The 23,744-nt window shown below is 40.4% G+C and overlaps 2 protein-coding genes and 1 non-coding gene across 7 annotated transcripts in view; 2 read left to right on the top strand and 1 right to left on the bottom strand.

Annotated features, from left to right (window-relative positions):
* The window catches only part of SLC30A7 (solute carrier family 30 member 7), a 72,726-nt gene extending 67,706 nt beyond the window's left edge, over positions 1 to 5,020 (bottom strand). For all 3 annotated transcript variants that reach the window (XR_010382206.1, XM_010975121.3, XM_064488765.1), the window contains exons 1-2: positions 4,755 to 5,020; positions 4,428 to 4,529 (exon numbers count right to left, since the gene is read on the bottom strand). Coding sequence is in view for 2 of the 3 variants with exons in the window: in XM_010975121.3 (XP_010973423.1) it covers positions 4,428 to 4,529; positions 4,755 to 4,834 (182 nt within the window). In the remaining variant the exon portion in view is untranslated. The remainder of the gene's footprint in view (positions 1 to 4,427; positions 4,530 to 4,754) is intronic.
* Positions 776 to 849, top strand: TRNAL-UAG (transfer RNA leucine (anticodon UAG)). The gene has a single exon. It is a non-coding gene; the product is annotated as a tRNA-Leu (tRNA).
* Positions 5,021 to 5,157: 137 nt separating the features above from the next.
* On the top strand, positions 5,158 to 23,490 carry EXTL2 (exostosin like glycosyltransferase 2). 3 transcript variants are annotated; one of them, XM_031457696.2, is made up of 5 exons: positions 5,158 to 5,325; positions 5,680 to 5,877; positions 18,541 to 18,968; positions 19,632 to 19,702; positions 21,455 to 23,490. In XM_031457696.2, exons 1-5 carry the CDS (start codon positions 5,285 to 5,287, stop codon positions 21,941 to 21,943), a joined length of 1,227 nt encoding a protein of 408 aa, XP_031313556.1. In that variant the 5' UTR covers positions 5,158 to 5,284; the 3' UTR covers positions 21,944 to 23,490. The 3 variants fall into 3 exon arrangements, with proteins under 3 accessions (XP_031313556.1, XP_064344834.1, XP_010973430.2); XM_064488764.1 differs by adding an exon at positions 8,459 to 8,536 and having other exon boundaries at positions 5,168 to 6,254; XM_010975128.3 differs by lacking the exon at positions 5,158 to 5,325 and adding an exon at positions 8,459 to 8,536 and having other exon boundaries at positions 5,741 to 5,877.
* Positions 23,491 to 23,744: the final 254 nt, after the last annotated feature.

Raw genomic sequence — 23,744 nt, 5'->3', positions numbered from 1 at the left:
TTTCTGATTATAAATTACCATTTAAACTACATGGCATAAACTTCCTTAGAAAATAAAGATAACAGAATATTTAAGGTTATGTGATTTACACACCAAGTGTAACTTGATAATGCAAAGTTAGTTGCCAAAAGCAGCATACTTGTTTTAGGGTCCTATCTTTAAACACTAAATATTAAAGTGTATTTTTAAACTTTTTTTCAGTGACCACTTTCTGAAGATATTTTAATACAGAAAACTTCTTAGATATAAAAAAGAAACCTGATCAATGAAGCAAAATATAATAAATGTTAACAGAACATCTGGCAAAAGAAACTTCTGAAAGGGATTTTATGTAAGGTCTATTGAAAGCAAAAACAAGGAAAAGGAGAAAGAACCTATAAATTGAGATTTAAGAGACATTATCAACCAAACACTACAGATCTTGTTTGGATTTTGATTTATAAAACCAACTTTTAGAAGAATTTATGAGACAATAAGGGACATCTGAACACCCACTCACTGGATATTTGATATTAATAAATTATTAATTTTTACAGGCAAGAATGGCATCAGATCATGTTGAAAAGGGGAGGCTCTTACCTTTTAGGGACTCATACTGAAGTAGTTATGGAAGAAACTACATTATATCAATTAATTAGCAAGAAACTGGAAAATCCTTAGAATCCTGTTATTTGTATAAGCTGTTGTTTGTATAATGAGAGTTACAGTGAAAAACCCACAACTCCACTGCATTCCATTATACAATCCTCTACTTTAAAAAAAAATTCTCAGGGGAGGAGGGTATAGCTCAGTGGTAGACCACTGTACTTAGCATGCATGAGGTCCTGGGTTCAATCCCCAGTACCTCCATTAAAATAAATGAATAGGAAAGCAAAAGTCATCACCATAATCTGTAAGTAATGTCTTTTGATAAGGGAAAAGTCAACAAAAGTCTAAGATATTTAACACTTTTAATTCTATAGAAAAGTATCTGACTAATGGAAGCATTTTTCTTTACCAAGGAATTACTTGACAAACATATCCTATGACATATTATACAGAAGTAGGACCATACCAGTAACTGGTATGGCCTAGAACATCTTGAACAAATGCTTACTTTGCTAATACAGAGTTAGATGAGTTTCCCCTATGTCTAAGGGGAAAATGGTTGTAACAGCTTTGGTAGAAAATCACTGAAATTAAATCTTTTAACCATGAAATAAAGATAAAATAGAAGAGCATAAAACAAAATAAAAGCAAGCTTTATTAAAATACTAGGGAAAAAAACATTGTATGCTGGGAAAATTTGGGTAACAGGTGCTTCTGGGCTCTTCTACTCTGGAAAGTAAAAACTCTTGGGTCTTCTACACTTTTCCACCTGTAGAAGAGGTCAGATTGGCTTCTCTGTCTCTCTAGTCCCATTTCCTGAGCCTAGTGAAAAATCCTTGACCTTCAAAATACCTGGTTGACTGGAACAAAGATGACATTTGTAACTAAGCATGACCATGTGATACAACTTCAGCCACTGAAACCTCAGTGAAAGGTTAAGTGAAACCTGTGTGTTAGCATCCAGATAAATCTCCTTAAAAGACACTGGACACACTTTTTACCTCTTTTTCTCTCCATTCTAGACATTCTGCTGCCAGGGATGTCTGAAACTCTAATAGCCTTCTTTGAAACCAAGTTTTATCTTGTTCAAGCAATCACTAATTTGGCTTTTTTCTATAACTGGAAAAAGAACTTAATCCTAGATGGCACAAAACCATATTATTACACATATTATATTACTTTGTGATTAGTTACTCAACATAAATAAGTAAATGAAAATATAATGCTAGAAGGCAAAGAACTCTAGAAGGAAATATCACAAATGGTATTTCTACTATTTTCCTACTAACTTCTAAGAATAAGAGAAAGGAGGAATTTAATGCTTCACCCCCACTGCTCCCAGACTCAACAGGGGTAGTTAGCATGGTTACTGCAGGTAAATTAACTCCCTATATTCATTATTCCTTCACTCTTTCATTCAGCAAACATGTATCAAGCATACTATGTGCCATTTACTAAGGTGCCTGAATAACATAGAAAAGATCCCACTTTAAAAAAGTTAACACTCCAGTAAAAGGTAAAAGGCACTTGATATTTAATGGGGGAGTAATAGACAAAGAGCTTTGTTATTCTTCCATTGAAAGTACATTTTCACCATTAAAAATATACATCAACTATAATTCTTATTTAAAATGAAGGTGCTGAACAAAAACCAAAACTATTTAACATTTTTTTCCAAGTAGATCAACTGTTTCTATGAACTCTTACTTGTGAAGAGAGAGTATGTTTTAACCTATCCTTTAATCCCATAATGGCAAAAGATTCTTGACACTTCATAACATCTTGAAACTTAATTTTTACAGAATGAAAAGGAACATAGAAATGACAATGACCAAAAAAAATTTTTTTTGGTAAGAAATTTTTTTTGATAAGAAATTTACTCAAGAAACTTATAATCTAATTGAACCTTCAGGAACAGAGATAATCTAGTCTTATAAGGAAACTGTTGATCACCACCAAAATCTGTAGTGTCTAAATAAGACAAAAAGCCAGATTATGGAAAGGCTCAAGCAATTTCTAAGTCTGCCAAGGCTTCAATAGGAACATATTTTTACTCTCAATCAACTGATAAAAATTAATATTGGGGAAAAAGTGATTGTGGACCTGGTAACATTATAATGAATACCTGCTAATTAACCTAGGTTATGACAGACAGTAGATCAAAGCTAGACTGTAAATCTGTAAAATACAACATAATGAAAGAGAGTGAACTGGAGAAGCAGCCAAAAGTCAGAGTCAGCCACCCGAGGGCAGAACAAGTCATGCATTACTAATGTTTTCCTTATATACTGATGAATATTGACAAATGGCTTGAAAAACAATGGTTTTAGTAATTTCCTCAATAGATCTCTGCAGATGAAAAGAACTACTAAACATAACTTTCCATAAAGAGATGGTTTAAGCACTTCAAACATGAATCCCTTGAACAAGACATTCCACATCATAATTCATTCTATGGAAGGCAATTTATGCAATGCAACTGACATATAATGTATTATAATATAAAATAACTGTAGTAAAGCTGTACATAGGCAAAGCAAGATACAGTCTTGATACAGTTAGCACATATGCCACAATATGGCATAATTTAGGAGGGACAAAATACATTATAAATATTGTATATTTATAATAAAGTATGATTATTTCAATACAAGTTAAGGCAATACAGTGCTTTTAACATGTACACTATATTGAAGGGTATTAATATTACAGGACACATATATCTGATTCCTAGAGTATTAAAAATGGTTACTACATATACTGAGATTTTATTATGCTTCAATATGCCTTTTACACTCAAGTGGTGACTAAACCAATAACCTTCATTCTCTTTCAGTATTTTTTATGAAACTGAATTATTTGAATTGAAAAGTCTACCTTTTCATATGAAAGTATTCATGTCACAAAAACTGGTGGTATCACCTAATGTCATTGTTCAGTCTCAATAAAGATCAAGATAAGCAATTCTCTCTGAAAATGGACTTTAAAGGACCCAGATGAAGTCTTCTTAATTAGAATTTTATCAGATTCTCAGCTGAGTGTGATATTTAAAGAGGAAATCAGTACACCTACAAGTGTGATGATCTTATTGTTAGCTGAACTGTTTTACAAGACCTTAAGTTACTCAACAGGAAATACCTAGGTAATAGTACTACATTTCCAGAGTTACACTGGATATACCTCTTCCCAAAGCAGTCAAAACCAAAAATAACCAAAGATGACACCAAAACCACCAACTCAAGATATGTAATGCTTTTAGAAAATTATATGGGATTTCCTACTGCAGTCAAGACCAGACGAAAATCATGAGACAGTTTCAGCATAAAATTACGAGAAGAGAATGAAACATATTTATCCAGATATCTCCGTTAAAACCTCTTCCTCATTTCAAGACTTAATAATAAACTAAGCGGACATATCAGACATGCCCTCTCAGAATTTTAAGGATGAAATCTAAATGCCACTCCCCCCAGAGAGGCAGGAAACGGGTTTCTTCCGATTCCAAGAAAGTGGTCAAAGCTAAGGTGTGTAGTTAGAGACAAAAGACTCTTTCCATCTGTCAGAATGAGGAGGGGACTTGTCACTGTGGTTTGACGGAGTGGGCGGTGGGAGGAGGAGGAGGCGGGACTCAAATCTTAACTGCTGCACTTGATGGTCCCGGATCTTAAGAAATGTAACCATGCCGGGCTGGTGTGGATGCGAGAAGACAACTCAGCAGCAGAGGTGGTGGCAAAGGCAAGACCTGCACCTCCTGGTGAGGAGCTACGTGGCACTAAGCAAACAGTGCTTCGTCTCCCCCACCCCCTGCTTCCGCCCCAACCCTTTTCCCCTTTGGTTACCAGTTGCTCCAGATGCCGTAGAGTAGTTCAACAAAAGCGAAAGAGAGGTTCAGGCACAGGAAGAAAAACAGGTTCCGAGACGTCTTGTCGGACAGGATAGACCTGGGCACGACACAAGTGGAGAAGAGCCGGGGAAAGTCAAAGGGGTGCCGGGACCCGGAGGCTGGATTCCCCTTTCAAGACCCTCCCAGTCCACACGCTCCTTTCCTCACAACGAACGAGGAGGGTGTCCCTGACGCTCCCTCCCTGGACCTCGGGTCATTCTTAGGTCTGGGCCTTCTCCCCTTCTGCCGGACTCCCCCTTCCCGCAAACACAGCAGCCCGCACCTAAACCAGCCTGAGATCTTGCCGAAAAGATTGAACTTGGGTGGTTTGTATTCATCGTCCTTGATGGACAGGGGCAACATCTTCTCTGCCCGGCGAAGGGCCGGGTCTACTCCCGTCTAGAAGTGGCTCCGTGGGTGATGGCAGTGACAGCGGTGACGCCTCAGATGGGAATCCCCAGCGCTCGTCCCGGGCCGCGCGCCGCCTGGAGACACAGACAGACTCAGACACACACCCGGGACCCCGCCGACTTCCGGCCCGGGCCGCGCAACGCGTCCTGGGACGGGAACGGGGGAAGGCGGGGCCGGGGCGGGGCTTGCGCAGCGGGGGCGGGGCTTACGGCCCGGGCGAAGTTGCGCGCGATTTGTTGTGGGCAAAAGAGGGTGGTGACAACTAGGTGGCCGCCCAGGAGTGGAGTCCCGCCACTTGCACTCAGGAAGAAAATTCCGAGGTTGCTAGCCTCAGACTGGGCTGGATGGGAGGTTGAGAGCCCGCTTACGCCCACCCCCACCGCCTACCACTGATGTTTCCGGATGCGCCGGCGTCCAGCGCCTGCCCTTTCGCCATTTCCCCTGTAAGCCTTAAATCTCGGTGCACTAGGAAGGTAGTTTAAAGAATCCAGCCGGCAACGCGATCTCTTGCCGCCACTCGGCAGGAAGCGCGAATGATGGTTTTGCTGGGTGAACTCGATGGGAACCCAAATCCTAGTGATCCGCCCCGCCCCGCCCCCTGACCTTTCCGTACTGCCACGCGGGAGACAATCAGTAAATGTCTTTCGAAAAAATGTTCAGTGTATTTAAAACAGCCCTTTAAAAGCAGCTCCTACGAGACTGGCGAATTGAGGTTTGGGTAGGGCAGTGCCTCCACGACAATCTCAATCCGTTGCTAACCCACAGCTCAGGTTCGAACGCTCCCCCTTCACTTCCAGGTCGCCCCGGAGGCCGCGGCCGCGGCTCCAATTCTCGTCAGAACCCCGCTGCCCATTTCAGGGAAGTGAGGGGACAACTGGCTCCGCGGTGGGACGCGAGGGCGTGCGCAGCGCAGGGAGGCGAGCCTGGCGGGCCTGTCCTGGGCGCCCGCGGTCGCTGGGACTCATCTTCGGGCGCTTCTCCGGGAAATCGTCTGGGTAAGGTTCGATGGTCCATCACTTGAATGATTAAAAGTTGTCACCTCAGGAGAGAAATGGGGAAGGGGAGGACTGGCTTTTGGAGGTGGGCTAGAAACTACAGAATCGAGCTTCTTGGGAACAGCCTCTTAGTCTGACGGGAAGTGGAGCGTCACCGAAAGGGAGGAGCACGCACCCGGGGCTGTCCCCTGCTTCAGGCTCCGTCTGCGGGCAGTGTTTGCCCAGGTTATCAGTTCAGCGAATCATGTTGGGTGGATGCACTCTGATGGGTTAGGAAAAAACAAAAAACGAGCAAGCGAGACGCCCCTCCCGTTTTATGATAACCAAGCTGCAAGTAAATAAATCGTCTGGTCCCACTGCAGTCTTCTGCACTCAAGGTAAGGAAATAGCAGAATGTTCTCGTGTTAAAATTTTTTTTGCAGTGAGGATGTGTGTTTTACGCTCCTTCTTGGACTTTTTTGAAAGTGTAGGGTAGTGATTCGGTGGTTTTATTTTTTTAAATATAATTTACTCATTCCACAATTTTTTATATGTTCATGTTAGTTAAAACTGTGTAAAAACAGCTAGATTCCAGAAATTAAGTTCTAGAAAGAATATTTTGTCTTTGCCTTGCTTGACATATATTTCATTATTTTAACTTAAACAGAAATAATTAATAGTATTTACTTATATTTTTAGAAAGCATTTATATTAACCACAGACTGAATTTTACTCTACTGCACTGATGGGGAAACATTAAGTGGGTACAAACTAGGTTAGAGATAAATATTTCCATGGCAATTGAGGTTTTCCCCCCAAAGCTTCTTTATTTCAATATGGTGTAAATTGGAGGTTGGGGGGAGGATATATAGAAATAACTAAATTTCAGCAACTGATTTCCAGCGTTCTCTTAACTCATCAAGGTCAGCTGCAATTTGAGCCTGTGTTTTTGTGTTCTGCCTTTGAAATAAATTCTGCATTTTATCCTATGTTGCTGCAGATGAGAAATTGCTCAGCTGGTTTATGGAGAAATCTGCAGTACCCTTTTTCAAATAGTTTTGAAATAAGTTGGAGAAACTGAAGTTTAATTTCAGATATATTGGTTCTAAATTCCCCTATTTCTGTCCCCCAGTGTATAAGATAACTAATCCCCGGGGGCCTTCTTTCAAAAAGCAGCAATGACACTTCGCATTTTTCATTCTTAGATGACATAGTTACCAACTTCAACACTAAAGGCATTTTATTAGAAATATAAATTGCATACTATTTAAATCAGGAAAAGTTCTATAAGTGGAAAATGTTTGACTGTGTCTCGTTTCTTTTGTCATCTTGAAATAATTTTGTCCCATATATGGTAACTGATATATGTTGTCACATCAAAATTAAAGTTAGTTTCTTTCATTCATTCAACAGACATTTAAAGAGTGTCTACTATATGCTAGGCCTCGTGCTGGGCGTGGGGTGGGGGAAAGGCAGTGGGTTGCAAAGCCTGGTAAGTCAAAGTTCTTTCCCTGGAGGAATTTTATGGGAAGAAGAAGCTGATGTGAGGAGAGGGCAAATCAGTTCAGGGTTTTAGAACTGCGAGATGTTTAAGATGTGCACAAGAGGTGCTTTGGGTGTAGCGAGGAGGGACACCTGTCACTCAGTGAGTCTTTAGACACTTGTTAAGCCATCCTTTTGCCCCTCCAATAATTTGTATCATGAAAGAATATGATTTTGGAAAATCAAAAATGATTCTTTGGCTCTTTTCAGATGGTCATTACAGATGCAGTATCTTGCAATTCTCCAATCAATTTTTAATTTCTTCATATGCTGTAAGATTAAATGGGTTTGTAAATTACAAAATACATATATTAATGAACATTTTTAAGCTAATAAATGGATTTCTACCCTGAACTTTTTAGTATTTGTTTAGATCATCTACTAATTAATTGCATTAGGTTAACTATGCAGACTCTATGGGGAAAAACCCCAGCTTCTCCAAACATGTGACTGAAGACTGAGAAAGAGAGCAGAGAGGATTAAGGGGCAGAAGCTCATCTCCTCCAGCCAAGGGTCCAGTTCCTTTTGCGCAACAGTCAGTAAGGAACAGGAAGAATGCCATCTGTCATTCCTCAGTAATCCACCTGGCATTTATCTGCTACCCTATTTTGGACCCTGTGGTTTTTAGTACTTCATACTGAATGTCCTATGAACCTTTAGTGAAAAAAAGGAGTTTTGATGGTAGATAAAACTACAGATATTTAAAAATCTGGAAATTGAATACAAGTGCAGATTGCTAATGCGTCTAGAGGTCTTGCTCCCAGGCATGTATGTTCTGGTTTCAAATGTGTAAACACATTAGATCATCAGGCGATGTGAGTTTATTCTGCTTCTGGGTACTTAAGAGAAAGATGAAAACGAGAATATAGCAGTGTTAGCACCTACCTGACAGGAAGACATCGTCTACCTAATTGCCTCAGTGTAATTTTTAGAACACAGTATAGCAAATTTCAAAAACAATTCAAAACCTATGGATTATGGCATTAAAAAACATTATTTAAAAAAAATTCTTGCTGATTGACAAAAACATCACAGAAAATTCTTTGATTTCCCTTAATAGTGCCAAGAGAGCCTGTACCTGTCAATTACTGAAGCCGTAAGGAAATTTTTTAAACAATTAAAACTTTATCAGAATGAGGTAAGTACCAGTGTCATTTTTGTTTTTACTTTTTAAAAATAGTGGTAAAATACACAGAACATAATATTCGCCATCTTAACCATTTTGAAGTATGCAGCTCAGTGGTGTTAAGTGTACTCACGGTGCTGAGCAGCCAAAATCAAGAACGTTTTCATCCTGCAAAATGAAACTCCACAACCTTTAACCAACAACTTCCCGTTTCTCTGTTCCCCAGCCCCTGGCAACCACCATTCTGCTTTCTGAATTTGACTACTCTGGATTCCTCATGTAAGGGGAATCATAAAGTGTTTTTCCTTTTGTGACTGGCTTCTTTCACCAAGCATGATGTCCTCAAGGTTCATCCATGTTGTATCATGTATCAGAAATGCCTTCCTTCTAAAGTCTAAATAATATTCCATTGTATGTCTACACCACATTTTGTTTATCTGTTCATCTGTCAGGGAACATTTGGGTTGCTTCCACCTTTTGGCTATTGTGAATAATGCTGCTCTGGACATGGTGAAGTACCAGTATTTTTTATCTAAGAAAAATTGTTTCCTACAGGGTTATTTTCGCTTCCTTGGAAATAAGAGTTTTTACTTAAGCCAGCGTCTGTTAGAAAATACTGTGATGCCTCTTTTAGGTCTTATCCGTTGAAACAGTAACCCAGATTATAGAACACAGTCAGTGCCTACAAAGTTCAAATATTTTTGTAGACTAGAACAAAGCTGAAAATAGAGACTATGCAGAAGACACTGGAAATACAAAGTGGGTCAAATGTGAGAGTCGGGAGTTTGTTCAGACCTGCCGCTCTTTCCATGGCTCAGGAAACGTCATTTAACCTTCTCAGTCTCAGCTATCCCATTTACAAAATGGGGTGGATATATTTTAATTCCCATCTCTCTAGAGATGTGAAACATTACCAATTTGAGATGTTAGGTAACGTAAAGGAGGAAGAGGTCTGACAACTCTCATTACTATTTCTGAACTCTCATGACAGGAATCAGTGGTCTTACTCGTCACCATCCCTAGTGCTTGACAGTGCTGGGCACAGGGTAGGCACCGACGGATGTTTGTGGACTGACAGATAGCTACAATAAAGTCTAATCAAGCTAATATGAGTTGAGATTGCTTCCCTGTTAATTTTGACAGCTAAAACTATTTACAACCCGTAATTCATATGCATGAAATCTGTTTCTCTTAGAGAAGCAATTTTAAGAATGTGAGTGTTTTGCTGCAAATGAGTATTGTATAAAAAGGAGAGAGTTCCATAGAACATTCCAGGGATCTGTTGCCCAGCAATTTTGCCTCCCCTGCATTTTCCTGTGACTAAAACAGAAAGAAGTTCAATTAAAAACTTCGGTATTCTGGAATGGTAAGAGTAATATATTTGCAGATGTACTTGGTTTCCTTTTTGACCCATTTCGGGAACTAATTTTGCATGGCGCTGTGCTGAGCTAAAAATGCCTTTCTATTTCTAGGCTTTCTTCTTAGGATGCATTGACTTCTTGGATCCTTATAAGTTATGGATGTTCTTCTTAGGAATAAGGCCTTTCCTACTCCTGCCCTGGTATATGCCCATAAGTCTGGTCATCTCCAAACATTATCATCATCATCATCATCATTATCATCATCATAATAGCTACCATTAATTGGCAGTTCCAGGAGAAAGATGCCAGGCTAGAAGGAACTTTTCTCTAGTATAACTCAGACCTGTGCACTTTGGGGAAAGAGAGGACCTCATGGCCTCAGTAACAAGTGGCTGGATTGAAGGAGGCAGTGCTTTAAGAAGACTTTATACACAATATTTATGTGTTATTTCCTCCTAAGCCAATGATGACAAGGCAGATCTAGTTAACTGATAGCAGCTGCCTGAAGAAGCACTGAGAAGCAATGTGATGCTTTGTACAGGATGCTTAGAAGGAGGAAGAAATGGCAGCACCGACAGGCAGTCTTTGCTGCTGATCACAGGGTGAGATTGAGGAGGGAGGTGGAGACACAGGTACTTCGCGTCTGCTCTCCCTGATTTAAATGCTGCCCTTGGTGTTCATTCAAACCTGACTTCCCTGTAAAGGAACGGCTCCCTCAACCTGGTTGCCAGGAGGAGCACTTGGTCTTTAACGTGACCAGTACAGAAATTCTTCCCTTACAGCTTTCAGTGAGAAGTGGCCTGTTTTTCAAATATGATACTGTAGCAAATGTAGCTATTCAATGTGTTTTAACAATTCTGTTTCAGATCTATAGTCTCAAAATGCAGTAAGGGCAGCCCCAAGCCTTCTAAATGACAGGACTTAAACTGCCTATCATGTATGTGTAGCCGGTTATACTGTCAATAGAAAAGGTGAATCACTGTAACCTTAGGGGCCAGTCCATGACTCAGTTGATCCAGAGTGTAGTCATCTAAGTGATCCATTCACATCGCTGTACAGTTGGTCATAAACACAGCAGGATCACCAGATGAATCTGTGACACTATGTGGACCCTTTCATTGTCTATTATTTTAACTCTATTCCTAGTCTTGCCTTTATTATTCTTAAATAAATAGTATTAACACAAAATAACTTATTTTGATGTGTTTAGACTTCTGAAAAAAGTAATGGGAGTTAAGAAGAACCATAAAAAAATAGATGGGCTCTTTAGGAGGAAAAGGGAGGGGAAATCATGCAGGAAAGAGGGGGTAGCATCTGAAAATGAGGAAAGCTGTGTAGCCCTTCTAAAATCATAGTGGAAAGAATGAATTCCTCAAATGTGGGAAAATGCACAGGCAAAAACTCTTAGAATACTATCTAGCACCTGGAAAAGACTCATAAAGAAAAGTGACCTTTTGTTTGCTATTTCTGGCATTCTGTATTTTGCAAAGAAGTAAATTCTAATGTGTGCTGCTTAAAATTTTAATGGAAGAGGCTTACTCAAAGCAGTAGTGAACTGATTTGGGTGGTGTTATGACTTAGTTTTGTTCCTGCCAGTAGTCCTGAAGTCTGTTTGGTTTTTGTCAATTTCTGAACCCAAACTAAATTTCTATTTCTCATCTAGATAAAGCTTTATTGTCTGCTTGTTTAAATCATACATGCTGCCAGATTCAGAATATAACTTCTGGTAATTGTTGCCAGAGTTCAGGAGGGTGATATTATCTAACAAGTGATGGTTTTTCTCCCAAGGCAAATCGACTCATTCTCCAAGTGCTTCCATAGAAACAGGGATGTGCAAAGGTATTTTAGTGCATAATATCTTTGGGAAAAAATCGGAGTTCTAGGACATCTTTTATTAAGTAGTTCGGCCACAGAACTAAAAGCAGGAAGTTGACTTGTATAGCCTGAACTTGAGACCGCATCTCACGACTTGCTCTCTCTCCTAGTCCCCAGACTGGGGATAATCCAGGTCTTCATTGGAAGGAAATGTTTCTTGAGTCTTAACCGGGCCTTAATTTGCATTGAATTTGAGTTTATTCTTTTAAAGTTTCAGGCATTTCTTACTGTTTGTGAAGCTGAAGACCATGCAAATGTAGATTCCCTCACTCCTTTCAACCACAGAGAGTTGTGAGCACTTAGAAAAGGGCCAGGCGCTCTTCTGAGCTACAAAGACCACAGAAACAGCCCTCAAGGTACAGTCAGACTCAAAAAGGAGCTGGAGGCACGGTCAGCAGTTGTAACACCTGGAAAAAAAAGTCGGGTAGCGCTATATTCCCGGTCTCCAGGAGCACTGAGGATGCTGGGTGATAAGAAACATTCACAGGGGAGGGGATGTTGGAAAGAGACTGGAGGAGAGGAGGGAGGGACGGCAGAGAGTAAGAGTTTGCCAGGTGGAGAGGAAGGGCTTCGTAATAGAGAAGCTACGATGCACCGACACACGGAGACATGGGTCAGCACGCTGGCTGTAGCTACTCTAAGAGGAAAGTCCTTTTGGAATTGGGTACCACACGTGCCTTTGCCTCAGTTTGAACAATGTCACCTACATGCCGTGAAGTGCTCACCAGGTGTACACTCTCTTCTGACTCTTCTCGCATGTTCATAGACGGGAAGCCCGGGTTCTGAACTGGACTCTGTGTTCCACCTTGGAATGCTTTCATCTCGTGGCAGCTGAACGCCCCTCTCTGAGCATCTATATTGTGTAATCATCAGTTTTTAGGCCAGTACATAGTTAGGAGGATGAGCCAGAGGAGAAGACAATCTGTACAATATGAGGCAAATTGTGTAGTGAGATGGCAGAATGGTTATTATTCTTCCACCATCTGTGGCATTAAAATGAAAATGACAGTTTCTCAGTGCATGACATGAAGCCGCTCATTGCTTTTCTACTTTATGAGTCAGAGGACATAACTCATCTTTGTTCATGCTGTGCCCTGGCTATTTGTTTTCCGCTTTTGTCTGTATAATTATTGCTTTTCAATCTGAAGGAGCTAGCCTGGAGAAAAGAAATCTTCACTCAACAGTGGTCATTTTAAGGAACTCTGCAAGATGATGTAGTAAATAACTGAAGAGCAGGTTGTTGAAAATTCAAATCGCCTAGCCCATTTAAAGACTGCAGACATTAGAGAATTTGTTAGTTGTTTCATTATATTGTTTACTTTCTCACTCTATCATATATCCACATTTAAGAGAATTTCTTAAAGTTTCAAATAATGCTTTACCAAAAGCTACCCCAATTCTCAGATATTTAAAAAATCTGATATAATGACCCAGCCATGCCACTCCCAAGTAGACACCCAAGAGAAATGAAAACATAGGTTCACATAAAAACTTGTGCATGAATATTCATAACAGCATTATTCATCATAGAAAAATGTGGAAGCAACTCAAATGTCCAGCAACTGATGAACAGATAAGCAAAATGTGGTATATCTGTGCAATAGAATGTTATTTGGCACTTAAAAAAAAACGAGGTACTGATACAGACTATGACATGGGTGAGCCTTGAAAACCTTATGCTAAGTGAAAAAAGCCAGATACAGAGGCCACATAGTGTATGATTCCATATATATGAAATGTCCAGAATAGACAAATGTAGGGAGTAGATGAGTGTTTGCCTGGTGCTGGGAATGAGGAGTGACTGCTAGTGAATAGGTCTCGGATTTCTTTTTAGTGTGTGAAAAATGTTGTAAAATTAGATTTGGTTGCACAATTCTGTGAGCATACTAACAGCTATTGAACTGCATACTCCAAGTGGATGAAATTTACGGTATGTGAAATCTTAATAAATTTGTGAAACAAAAACCCCAACATACCAATATGAATACTCACATAATCTTACAGGTACCTTAGTGACAGTCTTGTATACTGCTTGTTGACGCATCCTGGCAGGACCTACCATAACACAGTGGAAAGAGTCATGGACTGTGTCAGCAGATGTGTGTTCTTGCCCTGGCTCTGCTGCCGGTTAACTGCATGCAGCTGCATGAGTCCAGGCAAATGCCTTATGCCTAGACCTTGAGTTCTTTACCTATGAGACAAGGAAGTTGGCATAGGAGGGCTCTGAGCTTTCAGTTTTCTTAGTTTATGTGTTTGTATAATAAGGCATATAAATATTGGAGCAGTTTTGGAGACATTGCTTTATCCCTCATTGTTTGAGTGTAATAAATAACAGGGGGGGATTTCAGAGGCTGCCTGGCTGGCAGTCCTCCCCCCATCACATTCAGAGCAGCACTTCTCAACCTCAGCGTTACTGGCTTGTTAGGCTGGATAAGTCTTTGCTGTGGGAACTGTCTTGTCCGTTGTAGGATGTTGAGCAGCAACCCTGACGTCTGTTTCCCAGATAGCAGTAGCATCTCCTCTCCCCACTCACAGCAATTAGAAGTGTCTCCCGACTTTGCCAAATGTCCCCTGGAGAGCAAAATTGTCCCCAGTTGAAAGAAAATCTCTCAGTCTAAAAGATGCTAAATAACACTATCGAAATAACTAAAAGGCTGTGCCCTCTACCCACAAAGAATAAATAAGTTAACAGATATGCAGAAAATATCTTTTGGGGGTCTTTGATTTTTCAGATGATTAGGAGAAAAAGAAGGATGTGTTTGGTTTTGCTGGCATTTACTGTGTTTATCAAAGTCCGTATTTAACCTGCTGCTGTCATGGATGGGAGAAGGGCAAAAAGGAATAGACTAAGAACTGGCAGATCTTTTTTGGAATGAGACATGGTGCCAATAAATATGTACAGATATAATTTTAAATTTAAAAAATTTAATTCTTGGTTCTTTAAGATGTAGGTTATCCAGGTGTGTTCTTTCTCATACCCCCAAATCAAAGGTCAAAGCTGTGAATTAGATAGGTTCTCCTCTAGACAAAGAGCAGCAGAAAGCTATAAACAGAGATCCAAACAGCTATGAAGTCATCATCCCTCTCCAGACTGTCCTGAAGCTGTTCCCGCAGGCCTGCAGCAGAGTGCCCGACTTCAGCTGTTCTTCAAGTACAGAGATGCCACTGGCACGGCAGCCTGTAAAGTTCTTGTTCTTCTTGCTTTTCTATAGACTTAACATGGTACCTAATTTTATTGGGCTGTATCATTTAATAAATGCTGCATGAAATGTTTACACTGTCTTTCCAAAGATGTAAAGTATTCCTAACTCCCCAAACATTTTTGATGCCGGTAAAATAGGGGATTGGCAGCTACCCTGAGAGAGGGCATTTCAGGGATGGGTATGGAGGGGAACTCCCACTTAAAAGTATAGATAAAAGTCAAACAGTCATTTGTGATTATCTTTGACAATGTATATTCATAGCAGGCTATAGAGGTGAATCTTCATTACTTTTTCTCCACTAAAACTGCCCGGTAGGTATCAGTGTCTGCTTTAGAAACTAGAGACACTGCTGTGTACGTTTTACAACATGCTGTTCCCACTCAGCTATAGAAAATGAACATTAAACTCTTAATCAGGTCATACTTTAATGCAGTTGTCAGATGATCCTTGACTCTGAGTGCTTCTAGCTGGCCATTTTTATGCAGAACTGAAAAATATATTTTATGATACCTGCTTTTGATTCAGTTTTGGAAGGATTTTTAATGGCTTCAAACCAAGATTATTAATTTATAATGGTTTCACTTTGTTTACCACATTCGCAGTATGTGTTGTTTTAGTAAGAAGTGCATACAATGAAAACATCGTACTCTCAAACCTCAAATTACTGTCCTGGAAAAATAATCATGGTAAAGCTGAGGTTACTTCCAAAATAACTCATTTTATTCATATCTTAGCATGAGGCCATGGTAAAAGGAGAAATGCAAAGCTGCTTTCCTTAACAACAGGCTGCAGAGAGCGTCCAGGAGAAGGTATCATTGAAAGCTCTCCAAAAAGATTACTACAAGGGAACATTGTTGCTTAGATCTGGACTTTTGAAAAATGAGAGCTACGGAATGACAATGACCGTTCCCTCAGCCTTATGAATAAGCTCTTCCTTGGCCTGCACGTGCCTCAGCGTGCTCTCACATGCCATCGCGGACTGACCATCCCCTCCCCACCCTGCAGTTCTCCAGTCCCCGCTCTGGTAAACTTCAGAGGGAAGTGTTAAAGGCACAGTCTGTCTGGTCTCTCTGTGTCCCTGCTGAGCTGTATAGAGGAGAACTGTTTCTGCGGCTACATTACACACCTCACAGCATGAAACACGCTCAGGGGAATGTGTCTGTCACTTTAGCTCCACCACTGCCAAGGCTCCTCGATGAAAAAACGGAAGATTGACTGGACACCATTTGCATAGGGAAAATTCCAAATTTTGCTTGGAATCTAATCTGTTAGATGAGGTTTAGATTCCAGTCTTAGGCCTAGCTGCAAATGCCCAGCTTAAACCGCGGGTGCCCGATCAAGAGCTTACGCACACGCGGTGCACTTTTCCGTGAAGGTGGAGTCAACCCAAAATAAACCGTACAGAGGCAGTGGCGTACAAGGAAGAACAGTGACAGTGGCCTTGTACAGTTTGCACGCCACAGCTATGAGTTAGCAAAAGAAGTCTTTTCCAGCTTTACCATGCTTGTCTGTGTCAAGGAATAGATAAGAGTGTGTTTGTTGTATAGCCTGAGAAGAAAAATTGTATCAAAAATAGAGAGGGTAGACTGCATCAACTGAAGTCATCAAGCAGAATAATACCTCATTCTTCCTGGTTCTAAGAGATCTTTTTTTTTTTTTCTTTAAAGGTATTTTTTAGATGTTTAGAAACTCCTGGTTGATTTTTGTTTTCCATCTTTTCCTAAGTCAGGCTTCTGTACTGGAATGGAGCAATATCATAGTCCAAGGAGATTGCTGAGACATGTAAGAGGGCTGGCTGCCAGAGCGCAGAACAAGAACATCCCTAGAAAGCCTATGCAGGCTCGTGCAGGAGCAAGTAAAGCAAGAAAATCAAAAACCGAAATAGCAGAACAATTTATAAAAAAAACCACAACAATTGAAAGCCAGCAGTACTCCAGAAGGAGGCAGTAGGGGTGATAATGAATCTGTATTGGAAGCCAAGAAATCAGAGCCCTGGGTCTCTGTAAAGCTGTATGGGATTTAACCTTTCCTGACATTTATGACTGAGAGTTGGGTTTTTTTTTTTAATTGAAATACAGTCAATTACAATGTGTCAGTTTCTGGTGTACAGCCCAATGTCCCAGTCATGCATACGCACACATATATTCATTTTCATATTCTTTTGCATTAAAGGTTATTACAAGATTTTCAGCATAGTTCCCTGTGTTATCATACAGAAGAATATGACTGAGAATTTTGATCAGACAAAAAATTTTGACCAATGAATATCCAGGCCACGTTCATCAGTAGTTGTTCACCTAGTATTCTGTAGCCAGCACAAGCAGATGCCTTAGGCACAGTGAGGGACAGGAAAGCATACAGCCGATTACAGTGCCTCGTGTTCTGTGATCCCTGTGTTCTGTGGGAGAGGGTGCTGGGGAGCCTCAAGAGCCCTACCTCCGTGCAACGTAGATTTGCACCTGGCAGTGCCCTCCCCAGCCCACAGTGATGAGCAGCCTGGGCTCTAGGAGCAGTTTTTCCTGGGAATAAACCCTAGATCCATTACTTAAGTTGCTTAGTGATCCTGAGAAAGTTTCTTTGACCTCTGAAAGCATCCAAACTATTAAATGGGAATAATGGGAATAATAATAGTAAACAAGATAAACAAGATTCTGTCAGTCCCCTGATCAAAACCCTCCAATGGCTTCTCATCGCACTTAGTCACATAGAATAAAGTCCATCCTCCTTACTCAGGACAGCATCCCCCATAATCCCGCCCTGGCTTATGTCATTCTCATTTACTCTCTTCATTATCTCTATCCTAAATTAGCTTTGAGTTTATTTACTTTGTTGTCTGTCTCTCGCTACTATTTCCTCTGCTACTAGCAGCAGAGGATTTATCTATCGGATTCATTGCTGTATTCACAGAACCTGAAACAGTGCCTGGGATAGTAAGTGCTCAGTAATTACATGTTTAATCTATTGAGTAGGTAAGAACATACTGTGACATGCAGAGCACACAGTCCAGGGCCTCACGGTAATAAACCCACTATAATTGCTTGCTGCTGCTCTGCTGCGACTATCACCTGTCTCATGTATATTAGGGTTCTGCATATGATTTTACTTGGAAAAAAGTTTGCTACCAAAAAGTAAATTTAAAGTTGATATACTAAAGTATACAAATGTCAGGACATCAAGTTTTACCCCTTAAATATATACAATTTTTATGTGTCAGTGATATCTCAGTAAAGCTATTTAAAGAATCTAGTATACTACAAGGACAAATATAACCCTTTTTGAATAAATAATCTCAGTCCCAAATTTTTAGTGGTGAAATGAGGGCAAAATTTAAAATACACTATTTAATCCTTCCTGTTTGGTGGGTAGGTGAGTTTTCGTCTGCAGCTGCAAAGCAAGCAGGCCCAGAAGGGAAGGTTTCCTCACTGTATTTTTTATCTTAGCCCACATCACCTTACCAAAGTGGCAGGGAGAACTGAACTAAAAGAATATTAACCTCTCTCCTTAAGAAGGCAAAACAAAAGCATGGTAACTAGTAAGAATGCTAAGATTCTGCATTTTCTTTCCATCTCTGCCGCAGGTGTTGCCACATCGGCAAACTCCCTGGAAGAGTGATGGGGATTCGCGTGCTCCGTTTCTCATTGGTGGTGATTCTCGTGTTACTGCTGGTAGCGGGGGCTCTGACCACTTTGCTTCCTAACGTCAAAGAAGACAAGATGCTCGCTTTGCGCAGGGAAATCAAATCCCAGGGCAAGTCCAACCTGGACTCCTTTACTCTCATAATGCAGACGTACAACAGAACAGACCTCTTATTTAGACTTTTAAATCATTATCAGGCGATACCATATCTGCACAAAGTGATTGTAGTGTGGAACAATGTTGGGGAGAAGGGCCCAGATGAGTTGTGGAATTCCCTAGGGCCTCACCCGGTCCCGGTGATCTTCAAACTACAGACAACAAACAGGGTGAGAAATCGACTCCAGGTCTTCCCTGAACTGGAAACCAATGGTGAGTTACAGCTGGGTTCTTAGCCTGGTAGGGTTGCAGCGAACCAGAGCTGGGGGCGAGTGTGTGGCTTTTTGGCCTTCTGCTTGTCTCAACTGTCCAGAGAAAATAGGGAAATTTTATCACAATTGGGAAAATAGGGAATTTTAATCAGAAAGCATTTTGAAATACTTAAAGGGCAGTTTCCGAGATGTCAAGAAGCAGTCACCTGGGGAAGAAATCACGCACATCTTGCAACAATGACAAAGAGGTTAATACTGAGAAAGAGATATGCTGTGATTACACATTACTGCGTCACAGAAGGGAGTAAAATGCCATTTAACTTACGCTTAGTGTATTTTTTACCACCTCCTTTTCCTCCGATTCATAGCAGTTACACGAGATTATAATTTACTTAAAAGGACGTTGGTTTTATTTATTTATAGGTTCATTAATTTCTAGCATAATGGTTGATAATGACAGGATACTTTCCCCCTCAGGCAGTTAATAAATCAATTACAATTCAAATAGAAACTTTTTCTGCTAGACAAATCTGTCCAATAACACCTTTTTTATTTACTGATTTCATTTAGAAAATACTGTCGTTTGAATGATCTATTTTGTATCTCACTAGTTTTGCTTTTATATCTACACTGTTTCATTTAAATTGTTTTCCTCTCATTTCAGCGGTGTTAATGATAGATGATGACATGCTAATTAGCGCCCAAGACCTCGTTTTTGCTTTCTCCGTTTGGCAGGTAATGTTGCCACCTCCTTTATAAAATCATCAGTACAAAGTCTGATCTAGTGTTGAACCAGGGCAGCATGGTTTAATGTGGAAGTCACTCAAAGCAGTGTAGGTAATATTTATCTAAAAGGCAAATTAATTTGTCATGAAGTAATCATATTTCCTGAGCTCAGTTAAGCTAATCTGAAAGTTACAGTATCTTTTATCAATATTTGATTTATATTTGGTATGTTGGGAGAAGAGCTAGAACTGTCTTCCAAAGAACAGTGAGGAAGTGATCTCGTGTGCGGTACAGCGGGGAGAAAGCGATCTGGTGTGTGGTACGGCGGTGAGGAAGCGATCTGGTGTGCGGTACGGCGGGGAGGAAGCGATCTGGTGTGCGGTACGGCAGGGAGGAAGCGATCTGGTGTGTGGTACGGCGGTGAGGAAGCGATCTGGTGTGCGGTACGGCGGGGAGGAAGCGATCTGGTGTGTGGTACAGCAGAGACTAGAATCCAGGGATGCCTTCTGCAAGGTAGTAGACCTGTGTATCTCAAATGAGAAGTGCATTTCCGTATTAATATTGTCTAGAACTTTCTTTGAAAGAAAGCTTTTATTACATCCACAAAACTTAACTCTGATTCTGAGACTATTGTTTAAAAATTGATAATATTAATAATAATTCTACATGCACCATTGTGGTGGCAGGTTTTTTCCCTCCTAAATCCCAGCTGGGATAAACAGGTATAAATTGCTCGGTATTCTATAAAAACACCTCTTTCCTAGTGAATATGTGTTAGTAGCTGGCTTTTACAAGTTACACTACAATTACCTGAAACCAGACCTGCATACAAATACTCTGAAACCCTGTCAAATAATTTAACCATTAAAAAAAATTCAACACTGTGTACCCAGTAAATGGTCTCATTTGCACGGTGGTAACTCTCCTTAATAAGTGACTTGGGATGTAACAACCTTAGATATTAATGGTAAGTGGTCACAGAACTCTGCAGATACCAGCATTCCCAAAACTCCACTTTTTAATTTCATGCCTAGTGTTCTGATCAACACATTTTTTCCATATCAGCAATTTTTCCAGCCCTGTAAATTATAGACAAAAGAATTCTTATATCATACTCCAGCTATGAGATTTCTATTTCAGGTGAAAAAATCAATTTACTGAAAATGTCAGTGTGGGAGGAAATAATGAGACCTATGGTTAATTAGAACAATCCAAGTAAACCGTAATTGAAGATGGATAAATATGATTTTAGGTTTTATTCATAAAAGTATCAAGAACGGTTTCAATCTATTGTGCAAGATGATCTGACTCCTAAAGTTCAATGCCATCAGTGCCCTGCAGGGGGTAGTGATTTGGAGAACAGAGGCCAGCAAATTAGAGCAGACACGTATCTATCTATGCCTTTGCCCCTACCCATGACCTCCACCTCGTAGAGTCAACTGCTCTTGCAGTAAACTTGGAAAAACCAGACTCTCTGGTGGTGCTAAGTTATTAATATCAGATAAGGTTTGAATTAGGAGAATATTTGTGAGGTTAGAAATTTTGTTACAGATTTAGGTTATGGTGGCATTTGACCTTTAAACTTACTAGGATGTAGATTTATGAAGTTGCCTAGAGTTAAGAGAAATTGAGACGTAGAAGCCGGGAGTAAAATAATGTTGGCAAATCAGTTTGGTTCTTTCTGTAATAAATCATTGTCTTTTTCACCATGTCAGCTCTAAAGAAATGCCACACTCAGTTGTTCTTTTTCCGTCTTTTCAGCAATTTCCTGATCAGATTGTAGGATTTGTTCCTAGAAAGCATGTCTCTACCTCCTCGGGTGTCTACAGTTATGGAGGTTTTGAACTGCAAACACCAGGCTCTGGAACTGGTGACCACTACTCTCTGGTGCTCATTGGAGCCTCATTCTTCAGCAGCAAATACCTTGAGCTCTTTCAGAGACAGCCTGCAGTCATCCACGCTTTGATAGACGAAATGCAAAACTGTGATGATATTGCCATGAATTTCATCATTGCCAAGCACAGTGGGAAACCTTCAGGGGTATTTGTGAAGCCTGTAAACATGGGCAGTTTAGAAAAAGAAACCAACGGTGGCTATTCCGGAATGTGGCACCGAGCTGAGCACTTCCTGCAGAGGTCTTACTGCATCAATAAGCTTGCTGCTATCTATGACGGCATGCCCTTAAAGTACTCCAATATTATGATTTCTCAGTTTGGTTTCCCGTACGCCAACCACAAGAGTAAAATGTGAAAGCAAAACAAACAAAAGCGAACCTCAGACCTGCTTGGTATTTGAGTAGCTTCTTCGTGCTATGGTCGGTTTTTTGTTTTCTGGTGTTTTAAAGCAACATCACGAACTTTTTTTCCACCCTAGAAGTCTCTACAAAGGGAAAAAAAAATGCGTAGTGCTTTTAGGATGTCAAATTCATGTGAACGTCAAAAACCACGAAGCTGGTATTGTCCAGACAGACCTTCTTGTGAGGAGTTCTCGTCCACGGGTATAATCCCTTTGTTGGCAATTTTATTGTCTGTGTTCTGAGACCGGTCTACAATTTTTTGACTCCTGGCACTTACCTCAAGCTGTTTCCATGATCAGAAACTCCAGAGAAGCATTTCTCAGCTTTTTCACTAAAGAATGGTTGTTTTCGTCTGAAGCCTCTTCAGCAAAAGCCTGCGGTGTCGGGAGAACCCGTGCGAAGAGAGAATAGTCGCAATCCCATATGAAAGCAAATGGCAAATTTGTGTCGACGAGTCATCATTGCTTCCCTTGCGGTCCTTCCAGCCATCCTGTTCCAGGACTAACTCATCTTGGCATGGTTTTGATGTGGCCATCGGTGCTTTTATTTCTGTTGATAAGTCTGTTGTGACTGGGAGGGGTAATTTTAGTAGCTGAAGGATGTCTAGTTGTTGGCTTAACTTTTGTGAACATTTACTGCATGGATCGCAAAAAGGTACAGCCTATGTTTCTTATATGCAACAAGGAGTAAATGTGTTACTAGATTCAGGTCATGCACTTTGTCACCGAATCTGACTTTGAGATTGTACATTAATTCTTGTATTTTACACAAAGTATGTATTGTTTAAGAAACACATAAAATAACTCTTCTGAAAGAGTGGTTAAATAGGGACTGGCAGAAATTAAAACCCTTAGTATCAAAGGATCTTTATTGTTACAAAGCATAGGTTATCTCGTGAATACTAAAGGGTTGTGTGTATTACACACAAAGTCAATCTCTTGCATTCAGAGCTTCTCCCCTCAACCCCCCCAAAAGATCCAAAGCTCATGCTGATATTTCAGTCACTTACATAGATACTGGGAAAAATAAGGGACCTGAGTCATAGCAGAGGCGTTCCACAGGGAGTGCGCACCAGTTAATGGTTGAGTTGCCCACTCTGTTATATGGATTCGTGTCTGATCCACACCGTGTCTGCGTTTGGTCCTTGGTCACTGCTGGTGGCGAGGAATACTTCATTAGGTCCCTGTCTGTCACCTTTCCCTCTTCCTATTCCCCCTCCTGCTCCCACTATGCCATTATATTGTCACAGTAGCAAAGCGGTGAAAGTATGAAAACAATCACGGTTAATGTTCCAGCAATGAGGTCTCTGCAGTTAGCTCGGGGTCTGTTGTTCCTTTACACTGGCGTGTATTACGTGTCTTACTGCAATCAGAGAAAACCAGTAGAACTCAGAACCTCACTAGAAATCTATAGTGTTCATTATCTGCTTTGTCCAACCTGGGTAGTGATTTTTTTTTTGCCTCTTGAGAGTCTGCTGACAGATAAATAAAATAAATGTTTACCATCCAGGTGTTCTATATTAATTAAGAAGACATTTGCTCTGGGGTTCAGTATTTATACAGATTGACAAATATTCTAATATATTGCTCAGAGTAAAGTAGAGGTATTCGCTACATTACCCATGGGGGAGTTTTCCAGTGGGAAAATATTCTCAGATTTTATTCCTCATCTTGTGCTCTTAGACTTGTCTTCAGCATCACTTAAGTTGCTCATGATATTTTTCAGACATTATAGAACAACAATGAAAACGATGTT

Source organism: Camelus dromedarius, chromosome 9 (assembly GCF_036321535.1).
Source record: "Camelus dromedarius isolate mCamDro1 chromosome 9, mCamDro1.pat, whole genome shotgun sequence".
NCBI classification, from domain to species: Eukaryota; Metazoa; Chordata; class Mammalia; order Artiodactyla; family Camelidae; genus Camelus; species Camelus dromedarius.
The sequence above is the reverse complement of the archived record's forward strand: the minus strand, read 5'-3'. Positions and strand labels throughout refer to the sequence as shown.

Coding starts and splice junctions, on each gene's coding strand:
- EXTL2 (XM_031457696.2), top strand. CDS start 5,285: ATGCGCCGGCGTCCAGCGCCTGCCCTTTCGCCATTTCCCCT. Junction 5,326..5,679: donor GCCCTTTCGCCATTTCCCCT/GTAAGCCTTAAA, acceptor CTTCACTTCCAG/GTCGCCCCGGAGGCCGCGGC. Junction 18,969..19,631: donor CCCTGAACTGGAAACCAATG/GTGAGTTACAGC, acceptor CTCTCATTTCAG/CGGTGTTAATGATAGATGAT.